This window comes from Mustela putorius, unplaced genomic scaffold (genome assembly GCF_011764305.1).
Source record: "Mustela putorius furo isolate JIRA1106 unplaced genomic scaffold, ASM1176430v1.1 tig00000198_pilon_pilon_pilon, whole genome shotgun sequence".
Classification (NCBI taxonomy): Eukaryota; Metazoa; Chordata; class Mammalia; order Carnivora; family Mustelidae; genus Mustela; species Mustela putorius.
Genome location: NW_025421311.1, coordinates 8,469,317 through 8,497,199, shown reverse-complemented (window position 1 = coordinate 8,497,199; position 27,883 = coordinate 8,469,317). Strand labels below are relative to the sequence as shown.

The window sequence follows — 27,883 nt, the reverse complement described above, 5'->3', positions numbered from 1 at the left end:
GCCTGAAATGAGCACCAGAGCTCAGGGAACATAGCCACCTTCCATACTTTAAAAATTCCACTCGCAGCCGGATGAGGTAAAGGCCCTGTCTCCTATAGCTGACATTCATATCACCCAGGCTCTTAGAAAACAAGTTGTTTTTATTTTAATTGAATTTTAGGTTGAAAACATAAAAACAGTACATTTTTCTTGCAGAACATTACCCCATGTAAATTACCACTTGGTAACAAAGATCATTTATTAAACTGCATTTTAGGTAATTTTCTAACATTGAGGGACAGGGTCCATTTTAATTTTTTTTTTTTTTTTTTTTTACATTGGAGCTATTATGATTTGCACTCAAAATACCAAAAGCTATTGAACTCACCATTCTTAGTAATTAAAAAAAAAAAAAAAACACACACGGAAAAAAAGAACTACAATCAGATTTTTGTCAAAAGTAACTTTCACAAACCAAACATCCAGCAAAGACCACCCCCTCCTCCTTTCAGAAATAAGCAAATAATCTTGCCCTTTCTACAAAGTGCAAATATCTCGATCACTTTTATTTCTTAAATTGCAGTCCCCAAGAGAAGCAAAACTTCTGCTTTTCCCTCCAGAGATTTTGGTGGAGACGGGGATTTTTCACCATCAGTAGTGGGAAGGCATGGCCACTTGGATTTCCTTGACTGAGCAGATCTCGAACCAGATAGGCCCTACACAGCCAGCGGCGGGTCTGAGTTCGCTCCACTTGCTCGCAAAACAGAATTCCAGTCTGGGGTCCCATTTCTCCATGATGTTCTTTTGTGCTTCGATTTCTCCTGTGCCCCTCTACCCCCCACTTTGCCTCTGAGAAGACAGAGTATTCAAAGTATGTTCATTGTTTTCTCTCTGAAAGTGTCTAATTTCACTCGTATTTGATGGACCTTGTCTGGAGAGAGATGTTCTGCCGCTCCTGCAGACCAGGCTCCTTCCCTGATTCTTCTTTGAGGGCCTCCTTTCATGGCTCGGTCTGCGGGCCTGCCGTGCTGAGCCAAAGCCCTGTCGTTTGGCCCCTCTGCCGTCAGGAAGGGTGTGCCCTTCCCGCACGGACTCCTCTAGGAAATCGCTGTGTTGTGTGACCGGGAGAAGTCAGCCCTCTCTGATGTGAGCTGCCGCTGTGGTCAGCCGGACCCGCAGGCAAGGCGGGCCGTGGGCTCCGTGTCTCTTGAGCCTATTCTTGTGTGGCCACCTGGGGGGCACCTGCCCCAAAGCCAGGCAGCTGCCAAGGGGAGAATATGGTTGCAGGGACAGTCACATCTACCCAGTGCTTAACTGAGATGGGGGCTTTTAGATAGCTGTTGGCTCGTGGCGAGTCCGATGCTACCGCGGAGGGTAAAGAGCAGCCCGGGAGAAGCCAGGAGCCCCCGAGCCGGCCCCAGCTCCGCCCGCTCCCCTAGCCTTTGCTGTAAGAAGTGAGGACTGGACACGTCAGCTCATTTCACAGAATCATCGTGTGGCTTAGATTCCATGTGAAATGTTCGGTGGTGGACGTACAAATACGAGCCGTTGCTCCTTGCAGACCGGCAGGCTGGCGGGGGCCGGGAGCGGTCGGCCGCACCCCCCGCCCCCCAGTCTGCAGGAGGAGGTGCCCTGTGCTGACACAGCTGGCCCAGAGGGGGGGGTCTGTGGTTAGTGACCCCCCCCCCCGGGACCCCCAGGCAGGCAGGACCCTACAACTGAACTTGTCAGAGGGGACACATACATTTAAGACTTTGTCCAGTTTTGACACAGAGGCAGACAGTGCTGCTCTTGTCTTCCACACACCACTCTGAAAAGTTCTGTTAAAATTTCCAGAAGCAGCACAGCGATCAAAGACCCCTGCCTATGCAGTGACTCCAACTTACTACCTGTTCTCCAGTTTGTCCCTTTGATGTCTAGGCACACAGAGAGCGAGCGGCTCGGGTGGTTTCCGAGGAGACAGTAGAGGCAGCCCGGTTCAGGGGTACAGACGCGGCCAAGGTAAGCTCCCCGCGCGGGGAGACCACCCCTGCCCCCGGGACCAGAGCGGTCAGAGTACCCTCTGTCTCGTCGCTAGAGGAGGAATGTGGAAAAGAGGCCTGAGGGATGAATTTCCTTTAAACCAAAAGGGTGCGTAGGTTTGACCGTTGACAGCCTTCCGAAGGTCACCCAGAGCCGCCAGTTCCCTCAGGGAACCTGCACGGGCCGCACCCCTGAGCCACTGGAGCACCCCACCCCACCCCGCCCACCCCGGCACTTCCTAGCAGAGCATCCCCACCCCTGCCAACTCCAAGCGCTCCCCGACTGGGTGCTAATGACAGTGGGCAGGAGAAGGGGTGGGGGGCAGACGTGCACCGGAGGGCCTCAGGAAACGCGCGCCTGGCAGGTCTTTATTTCTGAGGAAGAGAGGGAGTCGACTTTCTCCTTCCTGGGAGCAAAGTTTGACATGGAAGGGAAGGGTTTTGTCCCTATCAGAACTTTCCTTCAGCGCCATGTCCTCATCCTCCCCCCAGGGGCCCCAGATGTGTGTCTCTGACTGGATAGTGGAAAGGGGCGGCTGTTGAAAGCCTTCTGCCCCAGGGTCAGCGTAGCTCCCCAGGGACTTGGCAAGCGCCCGCCTGCACTTCTGTCGTCGTAACGTGCTCTACTTGCCTTACAGGGACCAGCACATCAGTTTCATGTAAATACTAGAGACACACTTGCCCAACTGGAAATTGCAGAACTAGTGCATTTTTCCCAAAGCAGAGACTAATACCCCTGGATTAAAAAAAGAACATAAAAAATAAAGTACCACACATATTGCACTTTTTGCCGAATGAAATTTTTACCTCACGTTCATCTCACCAAAGTCTCTTCAGAGGAGCCTGGTTTACAAGATAATAAAGCTAATGATTACTATACAGTAGTGTACACACTGCTTACGTGAAACAAACTGGAAAGAAAGTCATTATTTCAAAGTAGCCTCTCGTAAAAAGAGCAGTATACGAAGCCGCCTTAGTGTTGTTTTAGTGTGGAAGCTGCTCGGAAGTGTCCAGAGGTCCCCGGTCAGGGGACAGAGCCCTGGAGGTGACCCCACAGGGCTGGGAGCCCATGTGACTGGCCGTCACCAGTCTCCTCTCACCAGCTTGCCTTTCAGTAAAGACGGTTCATTACGGAATTTCCTGATTTCTGCTTGAAATGAGCAAAGCAAATAGCTTACACCCCCGGGTCTGACGTGCTGCTGGTCTGTCTGGTGTCTCCCACGCTGGCCGCTGCCGGGACCTTCCCGCGGCAGCTCTAGGCCCTCCGACCGCCACCGGCCTCTCCGCTGTGCCCTGGGCTCGTCTCGCCACTCGGCCGCCGCTCCAAGGCTTATGGCCTTTTGGAGGTGGGGGGGCCGTGCGGCGGGCAGGTCTCGGTGTCGGCCTGTGAGTACCATTCCTGCCGCCCCAGGTTCAGACTAGAAGGCATTTTAATTTCATAAACATGACAGTGCTTCTGTAGTAGATTTTGGAAAACTATCCTTTAGTTAAATCAAGCCCTATTTCATAACTGGCTTATTTTGCGAAGACTGAAAACAGATTAGAGATCTTAATGAAAGGATGGCTTAAATGATGTTTAAGCATGAGGAGGAATAAACAATCCACAGAAGGAACAGAATTCTTTCCTACTGGATCTTCGTGAGCCGTTAAATCACAAGACGACCGCCCTCCAGGGCACCCTCTTGCTAAGGCCTGAATGCTCCCCCAGCAGAGCACTTCTGTGGCGCGTCCTGGCACCCACCAGAGCCGGGACCGAGGACTGCTCCCCTCACCCCCGCTGGGAGCGGCTGGGCCGGGGCACGCTTCTCACCTGCCTGGACACCCACTACATCGAGGAAAGGCAACTTAAAGGTGTTTCTGGATGCAGCATGGTAGTGTCTCTCTTCTTTGTGCTTTGTGATGCTTTGTGCTTAGCGCATTCATCTGCTGCTAGGACAAGCCATTCTACAGGACAGAAACGACAGTCTTTGTCAATAACACTGGGTTTGTAACACTGGGATGTTGCTGTCCGAGTGACAGGTTGTTACTTCTAGGTCTATAGTTAACTAGCTGACGCATTACTTACTTTTACTTACTCTGGTGAGAGAACTGTAAGAGTTAAGGTTACGTTTTCACTAGTCATAGCACGTGTTTTGACAGCTGATCCGCTAGATGGTTAACACATTTGTGGTTTTAAATATTGCTGTAATACTTGAACGTTTTGTTACAAGTCAAAACTTCTAAGGAAATTAAGAATGCGATTCCCACATGGTGGAAAACAAACTCTGAAGTGACTTTGGATTTAGCATTGACATAAATGGAAAACTGTTGGTTTCTACAGAAAAGAAAGAATTAAAGCATGATCTGGGGGGGAAAAAGGCACAGCACTACCACTTCACATGGGAGATCAAAGTTCATGTTTCTTGTCCTTGAAATTCCTAAGCCCTATGAAACTGTCCAAACATACAAAGCTCAACAAACTACTAGCAACACAGAAGGTAAAGTCAGAGTAGTTACTACATTTTAAAAGAGACGCCAGGTCCTCTGAAGATCAACCGTCCCAGACCAGCAGTTTATATCAAAGACTCAGCCGGAAGAGCCCGTCTTCCCTTGGCCCAGGGCTGCTGCTCCCGAGGGCTCCTTGTGGTCCGCCCCTGCCTCCGCTGTGCTGGGTTTCGTGGTTCTTCAGGTGACCGCGTTGGAGCCCTGAGTCCACTTTGCACCCCAGGGAACCTTCGAAAGAGGACTGTCACTGCTCCCAAGTGGAGACGACCGCCCGTCCCAGGGGTCAGTGCCATCTGTGACTTCGGGCCCCAGAAACGAAGCTCACGTTCCACTTCTTTGCAGTGGTCTCGGGGACATCCGGAAGCAACGGCTTCAGATTGAGGACTCGATGACAAAGCACAGCTTTTCCTTTACTTCCTGTGCATCAAAGCCCATTACGTATTCTCGACTTGTGTAACAGAATGTGTGTTGCTCGGCTTCAGTGAAAAATCTGGTGTCATGTTGTTCTGTTTTGGTTTTGCCCCTATCTAATGGCAGTTTTTCCTGCTTCCACCAAGGTTTCCCTCGATAACGAGTTGGTGGTGTTCTACAGAAAACCTAGGTCTGGATGTCTTCTCCTAAAAGCCTCTGTCAGTGCTTCCTGTGAGAGTGGGCTCTGCCTGCTGGAAGGGCACGACTTCGGCTACCGCTCCGCTCCGCACTGGCCCCAGAGGACTGTGGTGGGACAGAGCCAGGAGAAAGAGACATGTGGCCCGGCCCTCTGATTCCAGGTGGGCAACTTACTTTTTCTCCATTTGTGAGAAGGCAGGAAAATAAGCTTTAAATTGAAAAGGCTGGAATAAAAATAAAAACACACATTCTTCCTTCACTGGACCCGCCTCACTTCCTGTCCTGAGGTTAGTTTACCAGGACGTAGCCACTGTGCTGTGGGTCCACAGCCTCCAGCATTTCACAATCGAAGAGTCCAGGGAACTCTGAGAGGGCTAGAGGGTCGTAGCTGGAGGGGGCCTCCTGCAGTCCCGAGTCCCGGGGACAGTCCTGTGCAGCCAGGCTGCTCTGCGGCGCCCCCTCCATGGGGAACTGGCAGGGAGCGGCGGGGTAGTCTGGCTCCGGGGAGGCAGCCCCCGGCAGCTCGCAAGTCTGATAGGAGAACTGTAAGGGGGCCGGGGTGGCTCTGGCCTGCGGCGGGGGCGGCGGGGGCGGCGGTGGCGGCGGTGGCGGGGGTGGCTGCAGGTGCACAGCCAGCGGAGGAGCCCGGGGCCGGGGTGCCGAGGGCAGGGGGGGCAGCTGCAGCTCCTGGAACTGGCTGACAAAGGGGCTGTACTGCATTTGCTCAGAAGCGGGCTCCAGCACGGGGCTCAGGGGCTGGGGCAGGCTGAAAGGCGGGGGCTGCGGGGACGGCGTGGACGTGTCCTGGTGGGGCAGGGGCAGCTGCTGACCGGGCGGCGGGTATGGGCTCTCTGCTATCTGCATCTGATTAAAGTAGGCCTGTAGCTGAGACTGTTTCTGGAGAAAGAGTCGCTTCTGTTGGAGTCTAAAGTGGCAACAGCAAAAGAAAGAATTTCAAATCTTCCTCAGTGATGGCAATTTTATATAAATCCAGGATCAGTCCTCCCACTTCTTTTCCGCAGCAGAAAAAACAAAAAACAACAAAAGAAACGGGGGTAGGAAGCAGCTGTGTCTGGTTTCATATAGCAGACATTTTGGTCCCCCAATTCGGGTGGAACCCTTGGTGCTACAGTGAACACTAATTCATTTTCTCTGAGACCAAGTTTTTCTCCCTGTGAAGCGAGAGGCTGATTTCCTAGCTGGAGTGTTTTAAAGCAGGGGAACGCCTGGCCTCTGGGGGTGGCTGTAGGTTGACAGAACAGGGTACTTGTACACTGGCCAGGCTGCTTCTCCTAGAGAGGCGTGAGGACATGAATTACTGCAAGAGACGACCGAGGCCCTCCCTGCCGCAGAGCCCACTTACGCTGCCGCAGGACGTGGATTCTGAAAGCTAGGTCTATTCGTACCCCAAAGGAGAACACTAGAAGGGAAAGGAAACAAACGCAGGCCTGCCATCTCCTGCCAGCCCCATCTCCGTGAACAATGGACTGTCTGCATCAGTGATCAGGTCTTGAAACCTGTGTCTCAGTGGAGGTAGAAGCGCCGGCGAAAGGGGGGGGATTGTCTGGCTTCGTGAAATCCTCAACAAAGAAAGGGACCCTCTCTCACCTGTGTTCCTGCAGCTGCTGCTCGAGGCTCCGTGGTGGCTCTTTACAGTACAGCGGACAGGTGTTCTGCGCTTTTGACAGAAGGCTGGGCTTCTGGGAGAGCAGAAAAAGAAGATGAGCGTGACAATATGAAGTCATCTAGGATGAAGTCACTGGACAGTCCTGTTTGCCTGGAAGACCAGGCCAACTGTGTCCTCCCGAATCTGTGCAGGGTGAGGGCGTGGACACTCGCTCCCGAGGCCCAGCAGCACTGGGGCAGTGGGCCTGTGCTGCCCCAGCTTGGACCGGCGTCCGTTTTTCCACTTCTCAGAGTCCTCTAGAAAGGCTCAGCGCGATGAAGCACAATGAGAAGAGTGGAGTTAAATCTTGACAGCAAAGGCCACAGCATCCACTGAATGATGTGTACCATTTTTATAGGTTTTCAGGCATTAATGTAAGAGCGGATAGTAAAATTTTGTTGGATTGAGATTTCCATTTTATTATTCATTAACAAGCATAACTTTAAAAGCAAAGAAACCAGGTTTCTCTTTCCTACCGGTGGCTTTCTCCCTTCTGGGGCCGGAGGACAAATCCTTTTCTGCTACCCATATAAGCATAAGGCTAAGTCTGAACATGTTTCTAGAAACTTCAGGTCCTGAGTCAAAGCTACCTGCTTACTGGGAAAAAAGTAGCTATCCTAAAAAATTAAGCAAGCAAAACTTGTTTCTGTTGTGCAAAATAGCGGACTGTGGCCAAGCACTGTGAGCGTTAACAAGGGGGAGGGTCCTACCTGGAGTCTGTGGAGATATTGCGCCTCCAGGCTCTGGCGAGGGGAAAGCTGTGGATGCACACTGCCGGGCACGGCAGAGACTGTCTTCTGCTGCTGAGAAACTTCCTCCTGAGGAGCAAGGGGGATGAAAACATTTTCAATTCTCCATGTGGGAAAAAGTTTCAATTCTTCGTTTAAGCATCTTCGTAAATGTCCAAGAGGAACTCCCAACTCTAAGACGTAAGACTCAAAGCTTTTCACATAACTAGTCGGCTGAGGGTTAATCACTTTGTAGTGAACGATTACCTAGTCGGTACTGTGGCAAAGGCTCTTGATGTCACCAGGAGACCCTGACCTTCATGTGGGCATCAAATGCTAGAATTTCCGTGATGCACTGAAAATAGGTTCAAAATAAAATGTGTTGGATAAGAGCAGTATTTTGGGGGTCCTTTTTAGCATAACTACTTATGTAATGAAGTGGTAAGCTTTGCATTTCTATCACTATCTGTGTGTATGTGCTGGGGGAGGGGAGTTCAGTGACACGAACAGAAGTCATTCATATAAAATCTGCCCTAGCGGGACGCCTGGGTGGCTCAGTTGGTTGAACGACTGCCTTCGGCTCAGGTCATGATCCCGGAGTCCTGGGATCGGGTCCCGCATCGGGCTCCCAGCTCCAGGGGGAGTCTGCTTCTCCCTCTGACCTTCTCCTCACTCATGCTCTCTCTCACTGTCTCTCTCTCAGATAAATAAATAAAATCTTAAAAAAAAAAAAAAAAAAAATCTGCCCTAGCACCAACCACAGCACCAACCACAGCTGGAGAGCATCTATACCTCCTCATGGTACTAATCACCAGGGACCAGTGTGGACAGGGCTAACCTGTCCGTGGCAGCGACAAGGAAAGCTTTCAGGCTGTGAGCGCTCCAAAATGAACTGTGTGCTCTGGGACTCCAGTCGGTCCTCAAAGTGATAGGACACTCCTTCAGGACGAGGCCATGCCTCACACTCAGAGCCCCCATGGAAGGGAGCACGCACCTGGGGGCAGCTGGCGGCGAGGTCCTGGAGCTGAGGGGCAGCGGGTGCCAGGTCCGGGTCTGCCTCTGGTCCGAGTTGTTCATAGAGCAGCTGCACTTTGTTCAGTTCTAGGATTCCTTTGGTTCTGGCCAGATTCTGAAGATGTTGTCTAAATGCCACAATTCCTGAAGCAGAGAACAATGACCAAACAATTTAAATGCACAAGGTCTTCCAGTGACCAGAGGCATGAAACCAACATGGCCACAACCCCCGCTCAAGCCCTACAGCCAGAGAGTGTTAGGAGCCCCAGGAGAGAGTGGCCGGTCACCTTGGGTAAGGGAGGTATCCGACGCCCTGCGGCCCTCTCTGAAGCTCACTGGTGACCTGTTGTGGGCCTCTCGCTTCTGGGAGCTCAAAGCCTGCATGGCTGGGTTGGCAGGTCTCAGGCTGATGAAGGGAGACGTCATGCGTGGGGAGGGCGGATTGGCTAACATGATGTCCTTAAGGGAAGGGTTGTCCTCCAGAAAGTTCAGGTCCCTCTGAACAGACCCCATATCATACTCTGAGTCCACACTGTCAAGGGAAGGGTTGTCACTCATGGAGAAAATTTTCCCTTCAAGAGAAAAGAAAACAAAAACCAAAAGGTCAGACCAACAGCAGACAGCAGCTCCTCTGAGCATGGGATACAGGACAGAACCAGTCTGAGTCTGCAAAGCTAACGCATCCGTAATCTCCAGTCTCCCACCAAAACACCTTTCCAGAAACTTCTTACATGTCCATTTAATCAGTTCAGTGGGGTAAACCCCCCAAACCTGTGCCCTTAAGATCTCAGCCAGAGTCCTTGCTGGATCGCACGGCACTCCGATGGTCTCGGCGGCTGGGGGAGCCAGCCCAGGGATGCCTCGTTATCCTCTTCAGTGGCCGCTGAGCAGACTTGAGCCTAGAGCCTCCGAACGTGGGCCAGGAAGGCGTAAGACGTAGGCGGCATTCTAAGCAGGGGTGTCCTGTTTCTTGGAGACTGGGGCAGGAGTGTGTGTTGTGCAGACGCAGTCCTACCTGAACCGGGCACCACGAGCATCTGATTGGTGACTTCTGACAGAGTGTGCCGCCTCTGCCCACTGCGTGTGGACTGGAATGCATCAAAGGCCTGGCTGGGGTCTTCCTCAGCCTCTCCCTCAGTCTCCAGCCCTTCATCGATGGAGGTCTCCATCATGTTGCTGGGCAACGACTGGCACCCCTTCCTCACTAGCACGGGCGGCACGGGGTCCAGCAGACAGCCGTTTACCTGAATGTCACAGTGAGAGGAAATCATCAGTGGCTGCTCCTCTGAGATGTTAAAAAAACCCACACAGGAAAAAATGTCAAGACTTGTGGTGAAGTAGAAATTAAGTAAAATGTTAAAAATGTACATATCTGTTACTGATGACAACATGTAGATTGGGCGTTAAGGCAAGTCAACTGCAGCTCTCAGAGACAGGGGCCCTTTATGACCCAAACTGCCTCCCACGTTTCTCTGAGTCATCATTATTATAATAAACAATTTTTTTTAGTGGTTTCCAGATAAATAGGGACATATTAGCTTGAGGCCTACCAGTTATTATGATTATTATTTTTAAATAAGGGAAATGATGAGGGGGATGGAGGAGATAAAAAAATAAAAAAAACTGCATGGCTAAGAAGAAAGAGTAGCCACTAGCATTCTTCTAATTTTTCACCACAAAACATTCTGGAAGGTTCCAGACATACTTTTATGTTCATAATTTAAGTACCTGCCCATTTGATTTAGTCTTTAATTGGTTCTCTCTGCCTGGGGAATGGAAAAAGAAATCTTTAAAGACAGACTGATACCACAAAAAGGAGTGAAGAAAAAAATTGAAATGGCAAAGAGCCAAAGTCTTCCATTATAGAATAACAAATGACTCACAGCCCCAAAATTCCAGCAGAGGTTAATGAGCACCAGCGCACTGAACTCTCCCTCCTCCAGCAACACACACGGTATCCACAGCTCCTACCCCACGGGGTGAGCTCAGCGCAGCTCCCGGGCGAGCAGGAACTCTGCCCTCTGCGGCTGCCAACCCAACCACCTCACGCGGGCACAGCCGGCGGACAAAGGGGAGCTGTGGCCGCGAGGTCTGGCTGCCAAGAGCCCCAGCGACGAGGCAGTTCTTTACTTCATGACCGAAACTGCCCCCCCACCCCCACGCCCCCGCCCCGGAAATCAATCCGTTTTCTCCTGGGAATAGCTGCCCGGGGCCAGCCAGTCGCAGGACATGGGTTCTCAGTGCTGCTCTCACCTGCGGTGTGCCAGGTAGAGCTACTGCTTCTTTCAGAAGCACCAGAAGCTCATGGATGTGAGAGGTGACGTGGGACACCCCAGTGCCAGACACAGAACAAACTTGCCTCTTATGGCAACCAATCTGAAGGCACTGCGAGGCCCTTTATTTGGAGAGGGAGACTGTGGGTGACTCAGAGCTTTGTCTGCTTGGGGGAGGGGATGGCTAGTCCAGAAAAACTCCTGCGGAGGCAGCCACTACTTGGACAAGGTGGCTCATGCATGACAGGGTTTTAAAGCGACAAGTGCCCATTTAACAGGAAGCGTGGCCAATGCTTTCTTTCTACACGAAGACTGACCTTCCCCACCTGGCACCAGAAACAAAAACAGATCTGGCCAGTGACTTTCAGGCTCCCATTGGCCCTCCCCTAGGTAGGTGTCCCCTGTCTGGACACTCAATAGTTGTAGGAAAGAATGGCTCTTGGGGAACTTCGATTTGTAAATATAGGTTCCTTAACTCTCTACTAACAGTTTCTGAGAAACACCAAGGAGGATTTAGAAATGAGTAAAGCAACAGAGAAAAAGACTGGTATTGAGTAAGTATCCACTAAGCATCTTTACACCTTTTTTTTTTTTTTTAAAGAAGATGTTATTTGAGAGCAAGAGAGCGAGAGAGCACAAGCAGGGGGAGGGGCAGAGGCAGGCTCCCCGCTGAGCAGGAAGCCCTATTCGGGGCTCCATCCCAGCACCCTGGGATCATGACCTGAGCCGAAGGCACATGCGTAACGGCCTGAGCCCCGGCGCCGCGCGCCGTTCCACTTCTGTGGCCTGTTAGACTTATACCAGCTATTTCTCACAGCACGGCCTTGCAACCAGGTTATTTTTTCCTAATAGAGGATAGTCCTCTTTTTTGGAGCACTCAGAGGACCTTGCAGTCCCCCTAAATTTACATTCTTAAATTCTCTGCGTATAAATTAGCTCCTTCCTCTAGACTACAACAGGGAATGATGTCTTTCATTTAAAAACATTTGCTCAATTCATTTTCATTCTGGGAAACAATGATCTGGTTTTGGTTTTTCAGATGCTGTTTGATGATGATTAAATCAGAAAGCACCGTGGGGGGCCCTCACTCATACATAGTTAATAGGTGTGAACACCATCAGCTGTAAGTTCATTTCCTGAAACAGGTGACAGTCACACCACCCTTGCCTGCCAATTTATCCAGGGTCTTGATAGAACAAATTCAGCCCTAGGATTTCATGACTGATACTGGGCTGATCTACCTATGTGACCTAAGATACTAGCAGTGAGACTTTTGCTCTAGGACATACTCTAGGCTGACTGTAAATTACAGGGCCTCAAGATCCATGGGTGAAATGGACATTTTACAACACAATGTTTTTGTCTTTAAAGCTCAAATGATCACTTTTTTAAGAGTGTGTGAGCGTGGAGTGGGGGTGGGGGGTGGGGTGGGCAGAGAGAGGGAGAGAGAATCCCAAGCAGACTCCTCGCGGAACATGGAGCTCAACACCGAGCTCGATCTCAGGACCCTGAAAGCTTGACCTGAGCTGAAATCAGGAGTTTACGCTCAACCAAATGAGCCACCCAGGCGTCCCTTGATCCATCACTCCCAGTAAGAGACCTCAATTCAATAGACGATACACATGCGGAAATCAGACGCTGAGAAACTCTGCCATGATCTGATTAACACCGGAGTCCACCACAAAATACAAGATTCTAGCACAGAAGACTGGCAGACTGTTAAGGATCAAATACTTGTGTCTCAACCCCATCTCTCACCCCACCTCCTCTACCACCAAATTCGTATATGGAAACCCCAGTCCCCAGGGTGACTGTATCTGGAGAAGCAGCCTCCAAGGGGCAGTAGGTAAACCAGGATGACAAGGCCGGAGCCCTGCCCTGGTAGCATCAGTGTCCTTAGAAGAAAAGATACCAGGAAGCTCCCACGTGAGCGGAGAGCAGATGCCAGGGGAGGAGGGAGAGAGAAGGCAGTCCTCCTCTACAAGGCAGGAAAATGTCCTCACCACAAATAAAATTGGTCACAACCTTCATCTCAATCTTCAATTTTTAGCTTCCAGAACTGTGAGGAAAGAGATTTCTGCGGCTTAGCCCCCCAGCCTGTGGTATTGTGCTATGGTGACCTGAGCTGACGAAGACAGCAGACCAGGGACCGGTATCAGCCAGTGAACCTGGGGGCCGAGCGTGTCTTCCTTCCCGTGCATCCTCAGTGCCCGGCAGGCTGGCGTGTCCTGAGGTGGTGCGGGCTGAGCCTCAGCGCCACCCTTTCCCCGCAGACTGTTGAGTGTCTATAAAGCTCAGTTTCTCTCACGTGTACGGTGGCTGTTGGAGAAGATTAACTAAAATACCGTATCCCTTACTCTTATTTCCTGACCAAAAAGAATGCTTTACAACAGTAACAATTTTAAAGGCAGGAAAATAAAATTACCCCATATTCTTTTAAAGCATTTTTTATCATCTTGAGGAAAATGAAAATAAACAGATAACCAGGTGAGAAAGAAAGAACTGGATAGTCCCAATTCTAGAAATTTATCCTGAGGAATTAATCAGGGCACAAAGATTTAAACACAAGGACATTTACCTGAGGCACATTTAAGGATACCAAAAAAATTTAAAGTACCTGATGGCCAAAAATAGTAATTAAATATGGGTTTATCTAATACAATGTATTAGGCTCTACTAACTTATACTTTCCGATTTCAAAATCTGGAAAAAGGTGCATGATGTTACATTATGTAAATGCAACATACAAAATTACATAGAATATTGTATAATTTTGGAGCGCCTGGGTGGCTCAGTGGGTTAAGCCTCTGCCTTTGGCTCAGGTCCTGAGACTGAGCCCCACATCGGGTTCTCTGCTTAGTGGGGAGCCTGCTTCCCCCTCTCCCTCTGCCTGCTTCTCTGCCTACTTGTGATCTCTGTCAAATATATAAATAAAATCTTAAAAAAAAAAAGAATATAGCATAATTTTGTTTTAACAAGTCTACCTACTGACTGAGCTACTCTACACTCATCTACCCACCCATCTATAATCCTCTCTTAGGAACGTTTCGAATTATGCTTATATTTGGGTAGTGGGATTATGAATAATTTTTCCTTTATCCCTCTCTGAATTTTCCATGTGTGATTCTGACTGGTTTTATTTTTTCAATTGTAAATTAAAAAATTCAAATTCAGAAGTAAAAGTGTTAATTGTCTCCCTTTTACAAAGCCTTAGGGATACATCCTTTTCAGACCTACTCTTATTTTAGAGGAAACAGACCTGGAACACGTTTATTTTCCCAGCTCAGTTACCCAGCTATGAAAGAGCCTGGGAAATCCTCTTATTATAATTTCTAATACAATGTTAAAAGTGATTAAGATGGTGTGTGTGTGTGTATAAATGGCGTTCTTCCTACATCCAAAGAAAATGAAGACATTAACTCAGGAAGGTATCAGGGCTGCCAAAGCCAAGACATGGAAACAACATTAAGTGTCCACAAACAGATGAACAGATCTACAAGTTGTGCTATTTGTACACAACAGGAATATTACTCAGCCACGAAAAACCAAGGAAATCGTACCATTTGCAACAACAGGGTTGGATCTGGAAGGCACTATGGTCCATGAAGTCAGTCAGGGCAAGACAGTACTCTATGATGTCACTTAGATGTGGAATTGAAAAAACCAGAAGAACGGTAGCATGCTCACAGAAGCATAGCAGACGTGTGGGCACCAGAGGCCGAGGACGGAGGGAGGGGGCACTGCAGGAAGGTGAGGCATAAGCCTCGGGTGGTAAGTAAGCGCCAGAGATGGGATGTGTGCCATGATGGCTACAGCTGATGCGGCGTACGACACACAGGTCAGTTGTAAGACAATAAATCCTAAGAGTTCTCATCAAAAGGAATTTTTTTTCTTTTCTTCTCTCTTTATTGAATCTATGCGAGAAGATGGATGTTAGCTGAACCTGCGGCCGTGGTACGTGTGATCAAACCATCAGACTATACACCCTGAACGTACACAATTATGCATGCCAATTACTTCTCAATGAAACTGGAAAGAAGCTGGTTACCCTCAAAGAAACCCTTAAAAGAGAAAGGCTGCCTCTGGAGGGTTTGTGCACCTGCCCCCCCAACATGGTCTGTCACGGAGTGGGGGGGTCTCAGTTCTGCTCAGAGTTGGGTAGTGGTCTCAGAAAGGTGGTAGTTTTTGGAGGAGCCCCAAACCAATGTTTCAAGGCCGACTCCCTAAGGGATTTTACTGACGATTTTAAGGCTTCCGCGAGAAAAGGAGAGGTAAAATCTCTGTGATGCCAATACCTGTCACCAACTGGGGGTAGAAATGAACGAACAATACATTCATTTAGGAAGCATCTTGCAGGAGACAGAAGTGGGTGTCCCAGTAAATGCGAGTGAGGCCCTGTGAACCACAGAGCTGTGGCCCTGCAGCTCCGTGCGTGTGCATTTATTGACGGGTTCCCAAAGGGAGGTCCTAGGGAGAGAAGAGGGATCAGCATTTTCCCCGACATCAACGAAATAGTCCATAGCTAAGACCAGTGGATGTGAGTGGCCTGGCCGAGGGCCCGCGGAGCCCTGCCCTTGTAGGTGGCCGCATTCAGCGCGTTACTGCTGTTCCTACAAATGCAAATACTGCATCTAGCTCCTGCCTTTATCGTTCACAAAATCATTCATTTCCTGTCTGTTTCCTAGTTACAGTAACAATCACAAGCTTTAAAAATAGCTTGCCCTATATAATACAGCAGACAGTGCCCAATCTGTATTTCAGGCCTGATGCCCTCACAGATAAGCTTACAGCAGAATGCATTTTAATTTTTTCAACGGAATTAGATCTTAAAAATAAATGAATTATGTTGTCCCAATTTATAGCTTAATTTCTAGGTGAGAATGTGAAAGTCAATGAGGTGACTGAACATCGTCTAGGCAACCACAGACAGAGAAAATAGACTGTCCGCGGGAAGTGGCCTCGTCCTCGGGGACATGGACATGAACTCACCGTCACCAACTCAGCCTGACACGTGACAGTGCAGACTGGCCTCAAGCTGCCTTGACTATGGTTTAGCTAAACACATTACCTAACCTGTGAATCAGCTCGACCTCCAGACATACTGGTATGAGTTCGGACTTTGTTTCTCTGGATGGAACAGTCGATCCGTTTGGCCGCACAATCTCACATCGGCCCCTCCCTCCCCGGCAGCTTCCCGCGCGCGAGCCCAGTGCAGGCCCTCGTCGTCTCCCCGCTGGGCACACTGCTCGAAGCCGCCACTGCCTCTGTTCCCATCCAACGCAGGCTATGGACCTTCCAGCTAATTTCTGAAGCACAACATGCATCTGGCGGCTTCCTTGACCAAAAACCTTCACTTGTTTCCTCCTACGCTGAAGAAGTCCCTGTGAAACCTTCTCCTGACAACCCTGGCACGCATCCTCCTGCCGCGGACGGCAGCCTGGAGGAAAAGCTGGTGCGCTCGGGCTTGCGGTTCAAAGCAGAGCTGCTCGTCTGCACTTCACCCAACCCCTCTCCATCACCCCTTTTCCGCACACACACACGGGGCTACTGCTTTTGGACGGACTTAAGTTTCCCTGACATCTGCTTGCTCGGACTTTCCCTTCCACCAAAACGCCGTCCGCCCCTATTCTGCGCACCCCTCAATTCCCAGCTCTGACGGTTAACCCACACCTTCCTGATCAGACCAGCTAAGGGCATCTTCCCCTGCTTCCTCCCAGGCTTGTCGCACTTGGATTTACATTTCTTTAAGGGACTGATGATATTTGTCAATTTAGTCATCGCTTGGCCCTGTGCTCTAGTTCTCCTGTCTCCTCCGCTAGACTGTCACCTTGGAGGCAAAACTCATGTCTGAATTATCCTCTCATCACCTAAAGCAGCTAAAAAGACAGGAAGCCAATAATGAGTGTTTACAATATGCCGAGAATCTCACACACACGATCTCGACCCTCCCGAGAGGCTCACAGAGTTGGGTATTCTTGTTTTACAGAACACAGAGGTTCGAAGCAGTCACCCCACCCAAGTTCACAACTGGTGGAGGAACAGAGTCTACTCTGAACACACTCCAAGGTCTGCCCATTAACACAAGCCTCTGGACACCGCTTGAGGCTAAGTAGATAAAACATGGATGAATAAGCACCCCATATGTGAGAGAAGCTATCATCATCTATGTGCTACAAGCCAACTTCACGCAGGATACGAGGATAAACTTATCTCCATCACGTATACTCAAAAGGACGAAAACAAAACACTGAACAGGGGCGCCTGGGTGGCTCAGTTGGTTAAGGGTCTGCCGTCAGCTCAGGTCATGATCCCAGGGTCCCTGCTTCTCCCTCTGCCCCTCCTCCTGCTTGTGCTTTCTCTCTCTCTCTAATAAATAAATAAAACCTTAAAATTAAATTGAACCAAACAAGACGGCCCGTCACTTTGCAGCTGCAGCCCGCACGCAGATAAGAGGCAATGATAACATACAAAGCCCAACTCTGCACAAAAATTACTTTTGTTTTCAGAATAACAATTTTTTTTTAATCCCACACCTAAGAGGGATCTAGAAACCTGAGGAGGGAAGGGACTGGTTAAGGAAAGGGAAAGAAGGACTTTGGAAAGTACACAGAAGGTCTAAAGAGTTATGCAACAGCCACAACGATAAGAGGACAGGAGAGCCAGGTTTGGCCTGGATGTTTTCCTCAGGTCTTCTGCACAAAAACAACACTCCTGAGTGACTTAAGGAAATGACAAAGGTCAACAAAGCCAAAGTACAACACTCGTGGACCAAAGCGAGGGCCCGGCCAACCAGCAAGCTCAGAGTCTTTCAAACACGTCCGTACCTTTGGCGTGTCGACACACTCTTCTTCCATAAATGCTGCTTCCGCCTGGCAGCCGGATGCTGGGAATGAAAAGGCCTCCACGTTGGACGCCTGTGGGAGGAGGGCGGACCGCATCAGCCGCACGCTGGGTGAGTGCACGGTCACCGGCAGCCCCACTGTCTGGGCCTGAAAATATGGCAAGAATAGTTTGGAAACGTTACTACTTTCCATACAAAAACACAAAATTGTTGGAGTAAAATAACTCTTCCTGGTAAACTAAAGAATAAGCCGTTATTTGTTAGAACCTCAGAAAAAAATTTGATAAAATATATATGTCGTACAGGTACCGATGTGAGGCAGTCTGTTCCTTCCTGTTCCGCAAGGAGGTGCCTAACTTTCACACAGACAAGAAAGCTGGTTTCTGCAAAGAACCTAAGAATGCTGTTCAACAAACATATATTGTCTATATTCTTAAGTATATCACCGTGGAAAGATATAAAGAATAGAAAAGTTCCCATGTCTCAGAGCACAGAATGGAATCAGGGGTGCGCACACATATAGACAGACACACACACACACACACACTCTCTCTCACCTGGAACACAAAATGTACTGCACTTTGTTTTTCTGGTGGGGAGAGATGGTATGTATTTCCTGACAAGGGTATGTGTGCAGAGGAAGAAATGAAGTGGCAGAGAAGTGGCAGTTTCTTGGAGGTGACGGGGGTATCCTCCTTCCAAGGAGGTGCAGAAAACGAACATAGCCTGTTGGCCCAGCGGAAAGCGAGATGCTTATTGCCGAGCAACTTGTGTTTCTGAAGTGAACCTACTGGAGAAAGCTCCAGATGGTTTTAAGCCCATTTTCACGTCTCATTTGTTAACAATGCTAAGTAAACAAAAATTACAAACTCTTCTTTTAAAAAATCATAAAGGCGTGCCTGGGTGGCTCAGGTGGTTGGAGCATCTGACTATTGGTTTTGGCTTAGGTCATGATCTCGGGGTCGTGGGATCGAGCCTTAAGTCAGGCTCCGTGCTAAGCGGGGAGTCTGCTACCCTTCTGCCTCTTCCTCCACTCCCATTCCCTCTCAGTGTCAAATAAAAAAATCTTTAAAAATATAATTTTTTAAAAGATTTTATTTATTTGACAGAGAGATCACAAGCAGGCAGAGAGGCAGGCAGAGGGGAAGCAGGCTCCCTGCGGAGCAGAGAGCCCGACGTGGGGCTCGCTCCCAGGACCCTGGGACCATGACCTGAGCCAAAGGCAGAGGCTTAACCCACTGAGCCACCCAGGCGTCCCTAAAAATATTTAAAAAACCATGTAACAGAATCTTTCTTGAGGACAACTGGAAAGGATTTGATGTTTTGGGGGGCAAAGATTGATTTTAAAGATGAAATTACTGGGTAATCCTTCCCTCCCATCTCTTCAGAGCTAGTAGAATAATTTATTAGATGTCTTTTGAACATAATGGACACTGTCAAACATCTCAGGGAACATACTAGTGTCTAAAAGACAGAGGAATGGCCTATGTTTTCCCTGCTCTAATAAAGGGACATAGGGTGGTGAGTTTTAAATTCAAACAAAAAGGAATGATATTGGTATGATTGTAGCTTCTCTCCTCCAGAGACCTGGTCTGAGTCCTGGCTCCAGCCCGAACTGTGTGAACTACCTAACCTCTCCGAGTCCCATTTTCTTTACCCAGAAAAGGGCACAATACCTATTTCACAGTGAAGTTAGGATTGCAAAAGGTAACATGAAAGGTCGTTCACTTAGTCATGTTAATTCTGCCCTTCTCCTTCCTTCTAAAGTCGTGAAAGGATCACAGGGATTAGTCTGCAAATGCATAATTCTGTTCTCAGTTATTGTCTAACGGTTCTCTGTTAAGATTTTGGGTGGATGGTTTTCGACAATGGGGGGTGTGTTAGAAATGTACCTTCTATTTGAATATACTTTGAATATATTTAGAATATACCTTATGTTTGGTGCAGTCCAACATTAACATCATTAGATGTGCTGTGTGAGACAAGGAATAAAGTAGCAATAGCCAAGTGTTGTATCATATGGATGGTAAAATCAGAAAAAAAAAGTACACTGTGAACAACACTGAGCATGATAAAGAAAAGGCTTTTCTTACATCCTCATTCTTCACTCTTATTTCCTGGGCTACTTTTGAGGCTAAATAGCTCCTTTTTCCTTTCAAGTGTTAGTCATTTAATTTTAAGTCATTAATTTTTTAAGTCCTCATTAATTTTAAGTCATTAATTTTTTAAGTCCTCATGTCATAATGTAGAATGTAAAGTTTCCAATAAAGTATATTTCATGTGTTCTTCTTACCCTTATCATCAGCTTTTCAATCAAAGGATAGAGCTGAACTTTAATTTCTGGTTCCCAAATTTATTGGGCTGCTGCTCGTATGCAAAATACTTTAAATTATTAGGGCAAAGCATTATTTAAAGATATTGCACTGGAAATGAGGTACTGACGTGATAACTAGGGTGAGCTGTTCCTTCTCCGTTTCTGCCCTCTATCAGCTGTGACCGTTAAATGGCAGGGTCATGCTATGCCAGACCAAGCGTGACACATTTTCCTTGACAAATTTCATGTCCAGCCTGGGCTACAGCAACAACTTACTGTGAGCCTGCTAGGGTGAGAGGAGGAGCACATTCGATGGTGACAACCACTTCAGAGGAAACAGAATGATAGGTGGTTTTTTGGTTGTTGTTTTGTTCTGTTTTGTTTTGGATTCTTGCAATCACTGAAGGGATTAAAGGAGTCTCTCTGGAACAAGGTAGGATGAAAATAGTCAAATGGCCTGCTCTGCACTGGAGTGTGGACTAGAGAGTATGTCATTTTAATGCACAGATGGACGATTAACATCCCAAGGAAGCTGACCTCACTAGTTTCTTCAAGAGTGGCCATAGACCATGCTCACGTCCACACAATGGACACTGCCAAACATCTGAAGGACTATGCTAGTGTCTAAAAGGCAGAGGAATGGCCTATTTTTTCCCCTGCTATGATCACTTGAAGGGACATACGGTGGTGAGTTTTAAATTCAAACAAAAAGGAACGATATTGGTATGATTGTAGCTTCTCTCCTCCACAGACCTGGGCGTGAGTCCTTTAATTAATTGTAATGACTTTTTAGACCATGCATTTATTGTCTGGAATCTGATTTTGCATTTGTCTTCTTCTGATTTTGCATTTTTTAGAATAACCGTTACGAAGAAAATACTGTTTTCTCCCATGGGCAAATCTTTACTGCTCCAATAGGAATGTGCTGGTTAGGGACAGAATTGTGTGCTGCCACACCCCTTCCATCTGTGTGTTAAAGCCCTAACCCCCAGTGCAACTGTATTTGGACAGAGAGCCTTTCAGGAGGTAATAAGGAAATACGAAGTCCTAAGGGTGGGCTCCCAATCTGACAGGACTAGTGTCCCGCTAAGAAGGGGTGAGACACCAGACATCTCTCTCTCTGCATGTGCAGAGGAAAGGCTATGTGAGGGCACACTGAGTAGGCAGCTGAGAGTTCTCACCAGAAGTTCATCTTGCTGGCACCTTGACCTTGGACTTCCAGTGTCCAGAACTGTGGGAAAATAACCTTTTAAGGTTTAAGCACCATCCCCAAGGCTGTGGTACCTTGGGGCCAACCACACAATGCTTTTTCTTACAGCTGTAGAGGGCAGGCTCTGGTCAGTAGTTCCAGAGCAGCTGGGATGACCGCTCACCCCGGTCCGCCTGCAGCCGTAGAAACCAGCGGTGGAAGGGCTAGCAGCTGGGGTTCGTGAGAGCAGGCATGACACGTATTTCTTCTAAACAGTTGTCTGCAGTCAACTAGAGGTAATACTTCTTACATAGCATATGGCAAACAGAAGTACTCGGAATCATTCTGAGACAGGGCTCTCACCGTCTTCTTGATAGTAATAATGGTCCTTTCTCACTGGGACCATCCATCCTGGAAAACGGACGCAGCGGTGGCAGGGAGACTGAGCCCGGCACAGAAGCGCTCCATCTGCTGAGCTAAGCTCCTGCAGTAAGTTGCCGGATTTTATCTCTGTAGCAAACTTATGAAGGGGGCATCGCTATTTCCCTTTTATATTTAAGGACACTGAGCGACAGAGGCTGGCCGGCCAGTCGCTCAGCTCAGTTTGGAACCCAAGGTCTGCGTGATTCCACAGCTCATGTGATCTTTGCACAGGATCACGTTACCTCCCCAATTTCCTACGGCTCTACCAACTAATGCGGGCTCTGCACTGTTCAAGCCAACAGCAGAACAAAGAACTAAAGCGAGAAGGTGCTACTCAGCTTGAAGCGGAGAGAAAGCCATTTCTCTGTAGGTTCAACCACACCCAAGTGTGGACTCTCAGGGGAGGGGCGCCTTCTCCAGTCCCAGGGCTGCTCCCAAGCACCCGGAGGCTCTCTAGACAAGACTGCGAAGGGACCTGAAGACTCTACTTGAATGAGACACATTTTTAAGTCCCAGTAAGGAGCTTTCTATGACAACTTAGGTCAATACGTAACAGGAGAAGAATTCATGTGGTGGTTGGTAATAAAACAGATTATCAAACACAGGAAGACATGTTATACCTCTGAACTCTCAGCCGAATTTCACATAATTTGAGCTCTCCCAGGGAATCTGCTTCCCGCTTGGAGAAGAAAGGCAATCATGTGCAGTAATGTGCATGAGCCCGGGGTTGATCATGTATGTAACCCCATATCCCTGCTTGCGTAATATGAACAAGAATAAAGACAACTGGGAGGGAAAGCCCGTGAGCACTGGGAGCTTTCTTGCTTCTTGTCCTTCTGCCTGGCACCGTTTTCCAGAGGGAAGGGGTATCACTGCATCTCACTTTCACTAACCCAACCGAGGAGTTCTCATTTTATCCCCTCCTCTCTTGAAAGCAATACGATTGATCACTGAAGGACTCCAACTGCTCCAAGACACTCTAATCCAAAGACCTGAACTTTCTCCATGCGTTGCTCACGTTAGTGTCAATATTCACATTGTTTCATACGTTAAAGTGTGTGTAACAGTGTATACCATTTGCTTACTAAAATCAAGATGTTAATCCTTTGGTTCCCCCCCTCCCCCGCCCATGTTCTGTAGAAGCCAATGCAAAGTTCTAGTAACGCCTATAAACTTTATAAAACTGCCAAACACAAAATACAAAAAGTCAGAACTTCTCTGCTCTTCCTTGCCCTTGACACAAAGTAAGCACTCACAAAAGTGGAGGAAGTCCTAATGGATTGTACGAATGAACCACATGCCTCTTCTCAACCTCTACATAGATGATTTTCCGACTCCCTTTGGCCTCAGCCCCCGTCCTGGGATCCAGATCTATTCTTCGTTTCAAGTAACCAAGTCAGCACCACCACTTACTCTCCCAGCCTCGGGCCCGGGAACAGAGTCATCTCTAAGTCACTGCTGTCCCTTCCTCCCCAACGTTTCCATCTTACTTTATAGAACTGACACGTGTGGGCACATTCTAAGTGTTGCACAGTTATCAACTAATTCAAACATTAGAACGTTCTTCAATTTCCCCCATTTTATAGTTTGGGAAACTGAGGCACAGAAAGGCCTGAAGGAACTTCCCGAAGGTCAGGCAGCAGGCAAGGGCTGAATCGGGGCTGGCTCCGGAGCACTTGTGTTGAGCAGTGAGTTGCGCTGCCTCCGCCAGCCACCGCTGGGTACATCCGGAGTCCGCCCGAGGTGACTCTGCGCTCACCCCTCCATTCTGCACCCGCCAGCACCGCGTTACCCAAGCTCCTCACTGCTTTCCCCTACGCTCTTCTCTTCCCTGTCCTGATGTCACAGAGGAGTCCACGTAAAGCCTGGGTATGACTGTATCATATCCATCTCCAGTCGTTCTGCGGTATTTCCTGAACTGTACGTCAACTCCCTCCCTTGGCATCCGAAGCCCTTCATGGCACGGCTTCAGCTCCCCATGCCAACTTCTTCGTTTCCCTGTGCGCTTCAGGTCAGCTTCCTACGCCTGCCCACTGAGTGCTTCTGCTGCCTACGCACAATGCCTTCAACTCCTGCCTCTCCCCAGCAGAGGCCTACACATCCCTGAAGATCTGAGCTCCGTCGGAAATGCCAACTCTCCCACGAAGCCTCTCCTAGGCGCATGTGTCGCCCTCCTGTTTGCCCGTGCTGGTTCTCCCACATTTACCTTTCTCTGTTTGGAATGGTGGTTATTTATGTGATGTCTTACTTTGCTTTTACACTGTCACGTCTCTGATCTCTGAGGGCCATGTCCGAGTTTTATGCAGCCCATCCCTTATCATGCCTAAGAACAGAAGCTTGCATAGGCTAAATCTCAGTAAAAATTTGTTAAGTGGAATCGAGTGTACAGACCAGTTATATTGATTCTCACCATCAGTCAATGATTAAAGATGAGAAAACTCTTTTTCTAAAGGAAAAAAAAACTGTTTGAAATAAGATTAATCCTTAGAAACAGGAAGATGCAGGGACACCTGGGTGGCTCAGTTGGTTAAGGTCATGATTTCAGGATCTTGGGATCGAGCCCCACATTGGGCTCCCTGCTCAGCGGGGAGTCTGCCTCTCCCTCTCCCTCTGCCTCCTCTGCCCCCTGCTCATGCTCGTGCTCTGTCTCTCTCTCTGTAGAATAGAGAAATAAAATCTTAAAAAAGAAAAGAAATAGGAAGATGCTAAAACATTTGAGGATCTAGGAAGTGACGGGTAGAAACCTTACAGAAGAACCGCTTGTAGATGAGATCCTAACCCTTTGTTGTACGACAAGATGGAGAATGTGTCAAACCTGGGAACAGGCACCTGCAAGATGAGACCACGGGCTAATGCGGCGTTACCTTGGCAACGGTCTGTTCAGCCACGGTGCTGGGCCGCCGTTGGCGGGCGTCGAGTCTCTGCTCCACGGGAAAACTGCTCCGGTGTGATTTCAGGCGCTCCACCAACAAGTAATAAATGGCAGCAAAGTGGTTGTAGCTCTTGTTCTGCAAAGACTGAAAGAGAAAGCAAGTGCCGAAGGCGGAGAAGCATAAGGACCAGTGTGGTGAGCTACAGCTTTCTGAAAAAGCAGGAGAAATCATGTGTTCCTGAAGACAGAGTAGCGAACGAAGTGTGTTTAGAATGAAAGCTGTTCCAGAATTCAGGAGGAAGACAGACAGTTCTGAGTTTCCAGAACTGACTACAGGAAGGCTGAGGCCTCTAAGTGACTGGCCCTTTCACAGTAACAGGCTGTACTTGCTTTTCTGCGTGCAGGAAAAATGCCACCGCTGTCTCAGGTCACAAGTTCCCAGAGCTGCCACACGGTCCCAACCCTGAGCTGTGACTACGGGGTACGGTCGCTTACAACCTGGGCCCACAAGCTCGAATTCCCTAACTTCAACACAAGTCCCAACTGTTGCAAACTCTGCAGTGAATGATTAAAGTCTTTGGGGAAATTTCTGGTGTTCTTTTGGGCTGGAGGGTAACACTGGGAGGCTGGATGGAGAGACGCCGTGTCTCCGTTCTTAGGTAATTTTTTCCTCTTGTTTTTGTGGTTCCACCCTCCTGAAGCCTTGAAAATAAAGTTGCTTCCCAATTTTTCACATCCCTCGCTGGCCAGCTTTCCCATGGTCCCAGCAGAATGCAGGAACAGCTGCTCCCTGGCTTCTAATCCCACTGAATTGTCCGCAAGGCTGCCCCGCAGGGCGCTCCAGGTTCAGAGCACGCCAGGCAGGAAGCAGGGCCCGTAGGCTGCCCTCCCAGCTGCGTCCTAGATCTGCTTCGTGGCGGGGACAGAAAGGCCACTGAGCGCGGGACGAGCTGAGCAGGGGAGCCAGCCTGGCTTTATCGCCGCAGCATGGCTTGGAGCACTTGAAGTTCACAAGAGGTATTTTGTATTCTTTCGCGTTATGCTCCATGAGAGCACTGCTGTGGAGGTAATAAATGTGTTTCTCCTAGGAATACGTTAACTACTTAACGGACAGAAATAAAAGTGAGGGGGAGTTTCCCAGGCTCACAGCCCTCTCCTTTCTACGACCTGGAGTATTCCGATTCTGGAATCCACCTGTTTCTGACCGCTCAGCCTCTGGCTTTCCTAAACACGATGCGGGCTCTCCCTGCTTCCGGGTCAGCCCTCAGCCTTGTTCCCGAGCTGTACATCTATGATCCATATAGACTAGCTCACGCCCTGGATGAAACTTCATGCTTCATCTTAAAAGAAATTGTCTACTTTGATAAGTTTCCGTCTTTGTCTTTCCCCAATCCCATATAAACGCCCATGTGCGGGGGTGGCTGTGCCAAAAGACCGTCAGTCAAATCTCTGGTCACTTTACCTCGATGGTTTTCTGCTGATCTATTCCAAGGCTGTGCATCAGTCGCAGAACCTGTTCATTAAATTCCCCAATGGATGGCTCATTTTCTTGCCCTTGTGGATAGAGAACAGGTCTCTGTACAGGAACTTCTACGAGCATCCATTTATGCTCCTTGATTTGAGCTATCGTTAGCCGTTTGGATGGGTCCAGCACCAGCATCCTTCGAATAAGGTGCTCACAATCTACGGAAAACACAATGTTATGAAAGTCAGGTAAATCACCTTGCACTTCCGGGTACTGGCTTGACTCATGTGACTCTGCACAATGGCATTAATCTCTGTGTCCTCCACAGTGCCCACTGGAAAGCAGAAGGTCAAACGAATAAAGGAACACATGAAAGCCAGCTGTAGCGGTCAGGTTCCCATGGTGAATGCTGACACAAAAGTAACCGCCACCATGAATGAGTACTTCAGAAAATCAGGAGCGGGGGAGTGCCTGGGTGGCTCAGTGGGTTAAGCCTCTGCCTTTGGCTCGGGTCATGATCCCAGGGCCCTGGGATCGAGCCCCACATTGGGCTCTCTGCTCAGCGGGGAGCCTGCTTCCTCCCCTCTCTGCCTGTCTCTCTGCCTACTTGTGATCTCTGTCAAATAAATGGGTAAAATCTTAAAAAAGAAAGAAAGACAGAAAGAAAGACAGACAGACAGAAAGAAAGAAAGATAAATCAGGAGGGTGTAGGTCTGTTCAGTTTGGTGCTAAATGAAACTTTCTATCAAATTTCTCAAGTGAAAAGATCTAGACACAGCCTTAGGTTCAGCTGAAGACAAAAGCCAGCTTCCCGCTACAAGGAGTGCCCACGGAGCCCCGGGCCCTTGTGAGGCTGCTGCACCTCTGTGGGGCTGTGTGTGTGAGGCCGCCCTCCCGCGGCCCTGCTGCTCTTCTCCAGTCAGCGCAGCTAAGAGAAACGCACACGAAGCATTAGTTACTTCTGATTATATCACAAAAACTGCACGGCTGGGACTCGGGCACCAACTTATTCTCGGGGCAGACACCATGCCCTCTACCACCCCACAGAAGTGAGCCTCATACCCTCTGCGATGTGCCAGGCACCATGCAAGGTGCTGGACACAGAGTGCCTCCGTTCAGCCTCACAGCGCTGGGACCAGGCAGCGCTGCTCTTCCCATGCTGCAGACAGAGGACTCGGAAGCACTGAGAGGGGATGAACTTGTCAAGGGCAGACTGCCCGTAAGTGGTGAACTCGGGATCAAAACCAGGCAGCCTGGCTCTAAAGTCTACACTCCCAACTACCAGAGAGCTGTATTTCTACCGTCACTAGGAATGAAAGAGTTAAGGATGACAACCAAAACCCAAGGTTGCACGGAACAAGCTAATCCAAGATGGGCCGGGGCCTGGCATCTTGATCTGACAGCTCGCCAGTTTTTAATTCAATAAAAAAACCTAATTTTGCAACTTCTCACCAAAGGATACAGGAAAATCTATTTCATGCTTAGAGTAAAATGGTTGTGAACCTATCTACATGGTGCTTCTCTAAGTCTAAAATAAACCGGGGACATTTATAGACCCAGAATACATGTGAAGACTTGCCGTGCTTAACCTGGAAAGCTTTCCGTTTTCAGTTACAAGCAGGAAGGCTACAGCTCTCTCACCTACACGGAGGGGCTGCTTATTTCTATGGCTTCTCAAGTGACTCAGTCACTTTGTTTGGCACCCAAACTCTTAGAACAAGGAAAGCCTTCACTGAGGCGTTTCATTCGGAGCACAAATCCTGTAAAGAACAAGTGTAATAAGACAAACAGGTTACCTTCTGACATGAAATACGGAATCCGGAATCTTCCTTCTAAAACTCTCTGCCTCAAAATTGGAAGAGTTGGTCCATCAAAAGGCAGAGCTCCACAGACAAGGACGTAAAGCACAACTCCCATGCTCTAGGGAAGAAAACAATGCAGTCACTTTCCCACTGAGGACTTTAAACACTGTTCCCCTCAACATCCCCAGGGCCCTTAAAATCGT

At 48.7% G+C, this 27,883-nt stretch overlaps 2 protein-coding genes across 6 annotated transcripts in view; one reads left to right on the top strand and one right to left on the bottom strand.

Moving 5' to 3' along the window:
* The window catches only part of PPP2R1B (protein phosphatase 2 scaffold subunit Abeta), a 36,197-nt gene extending 30,845 nt beyond the window's left edge, over positions 1-5,352 (top strand). Inside the window, exons 16-17 of one of the 3 annotated variants that reach the window (XM_013054827.2) lie at positions 1,900-1,980; positions 2,639-5,352. In XM_013054827.2, coding sequence (XP_012910281.1) covers positions 1,900-1,980; positions 2,639-2,731 — 174 coding nt within the window. In that variant the 3' untranslated portion in view covers positions 2,732-5,352. Of the gene's footprint in view, positions 1-1,879 lie in introns of all 3 variants that reach the window. The other 2 variants (XM_004749790.3, XM_004749788.3) reach the window with 2 other exon arrangements.
* The window catches only part of SIK2 (salt inducible kinase 2), a 137,009-nt gene continuing 109,246 nt past the window's right edge, over positions 121-27,883 (bottom strand). Inside the window, exons 6-15 of one of the 3 annotated variants that reach the window (XM_004749793.3) lie at positions 27,675-27,798; positions 25,876-26,096; positions 24,406-24,558; positions 17,599-17,763; positions 9,517-9,745; positions 8,789-9,073; positions 8,482-8,645; positions 7,470-7,577; positions 6,702-6,793; positions 121-6,018 (exon numbers count right to left, since the gene is read on the bottom strand). In XM_004749793.3, the coding sequence (XP_004749850.1) occupies positions 5,382-6,018; positions 6,702-6,793; positions 7,470-7,577; positions 8,482-8,645; positions 8,789-9,073; positions 9,517-9,745; positions 17,599-17,763; positions 24,406-24,558; positions 25,876-26,096; positions 27,675-27,798 (2,178 nt within the window). In that variant the 3' untranslated portion in view covers positions 121-5,381. The other 2 variants (XM_013054828.2, XM_004749794.3) reach the window with 2 other exon arrangements.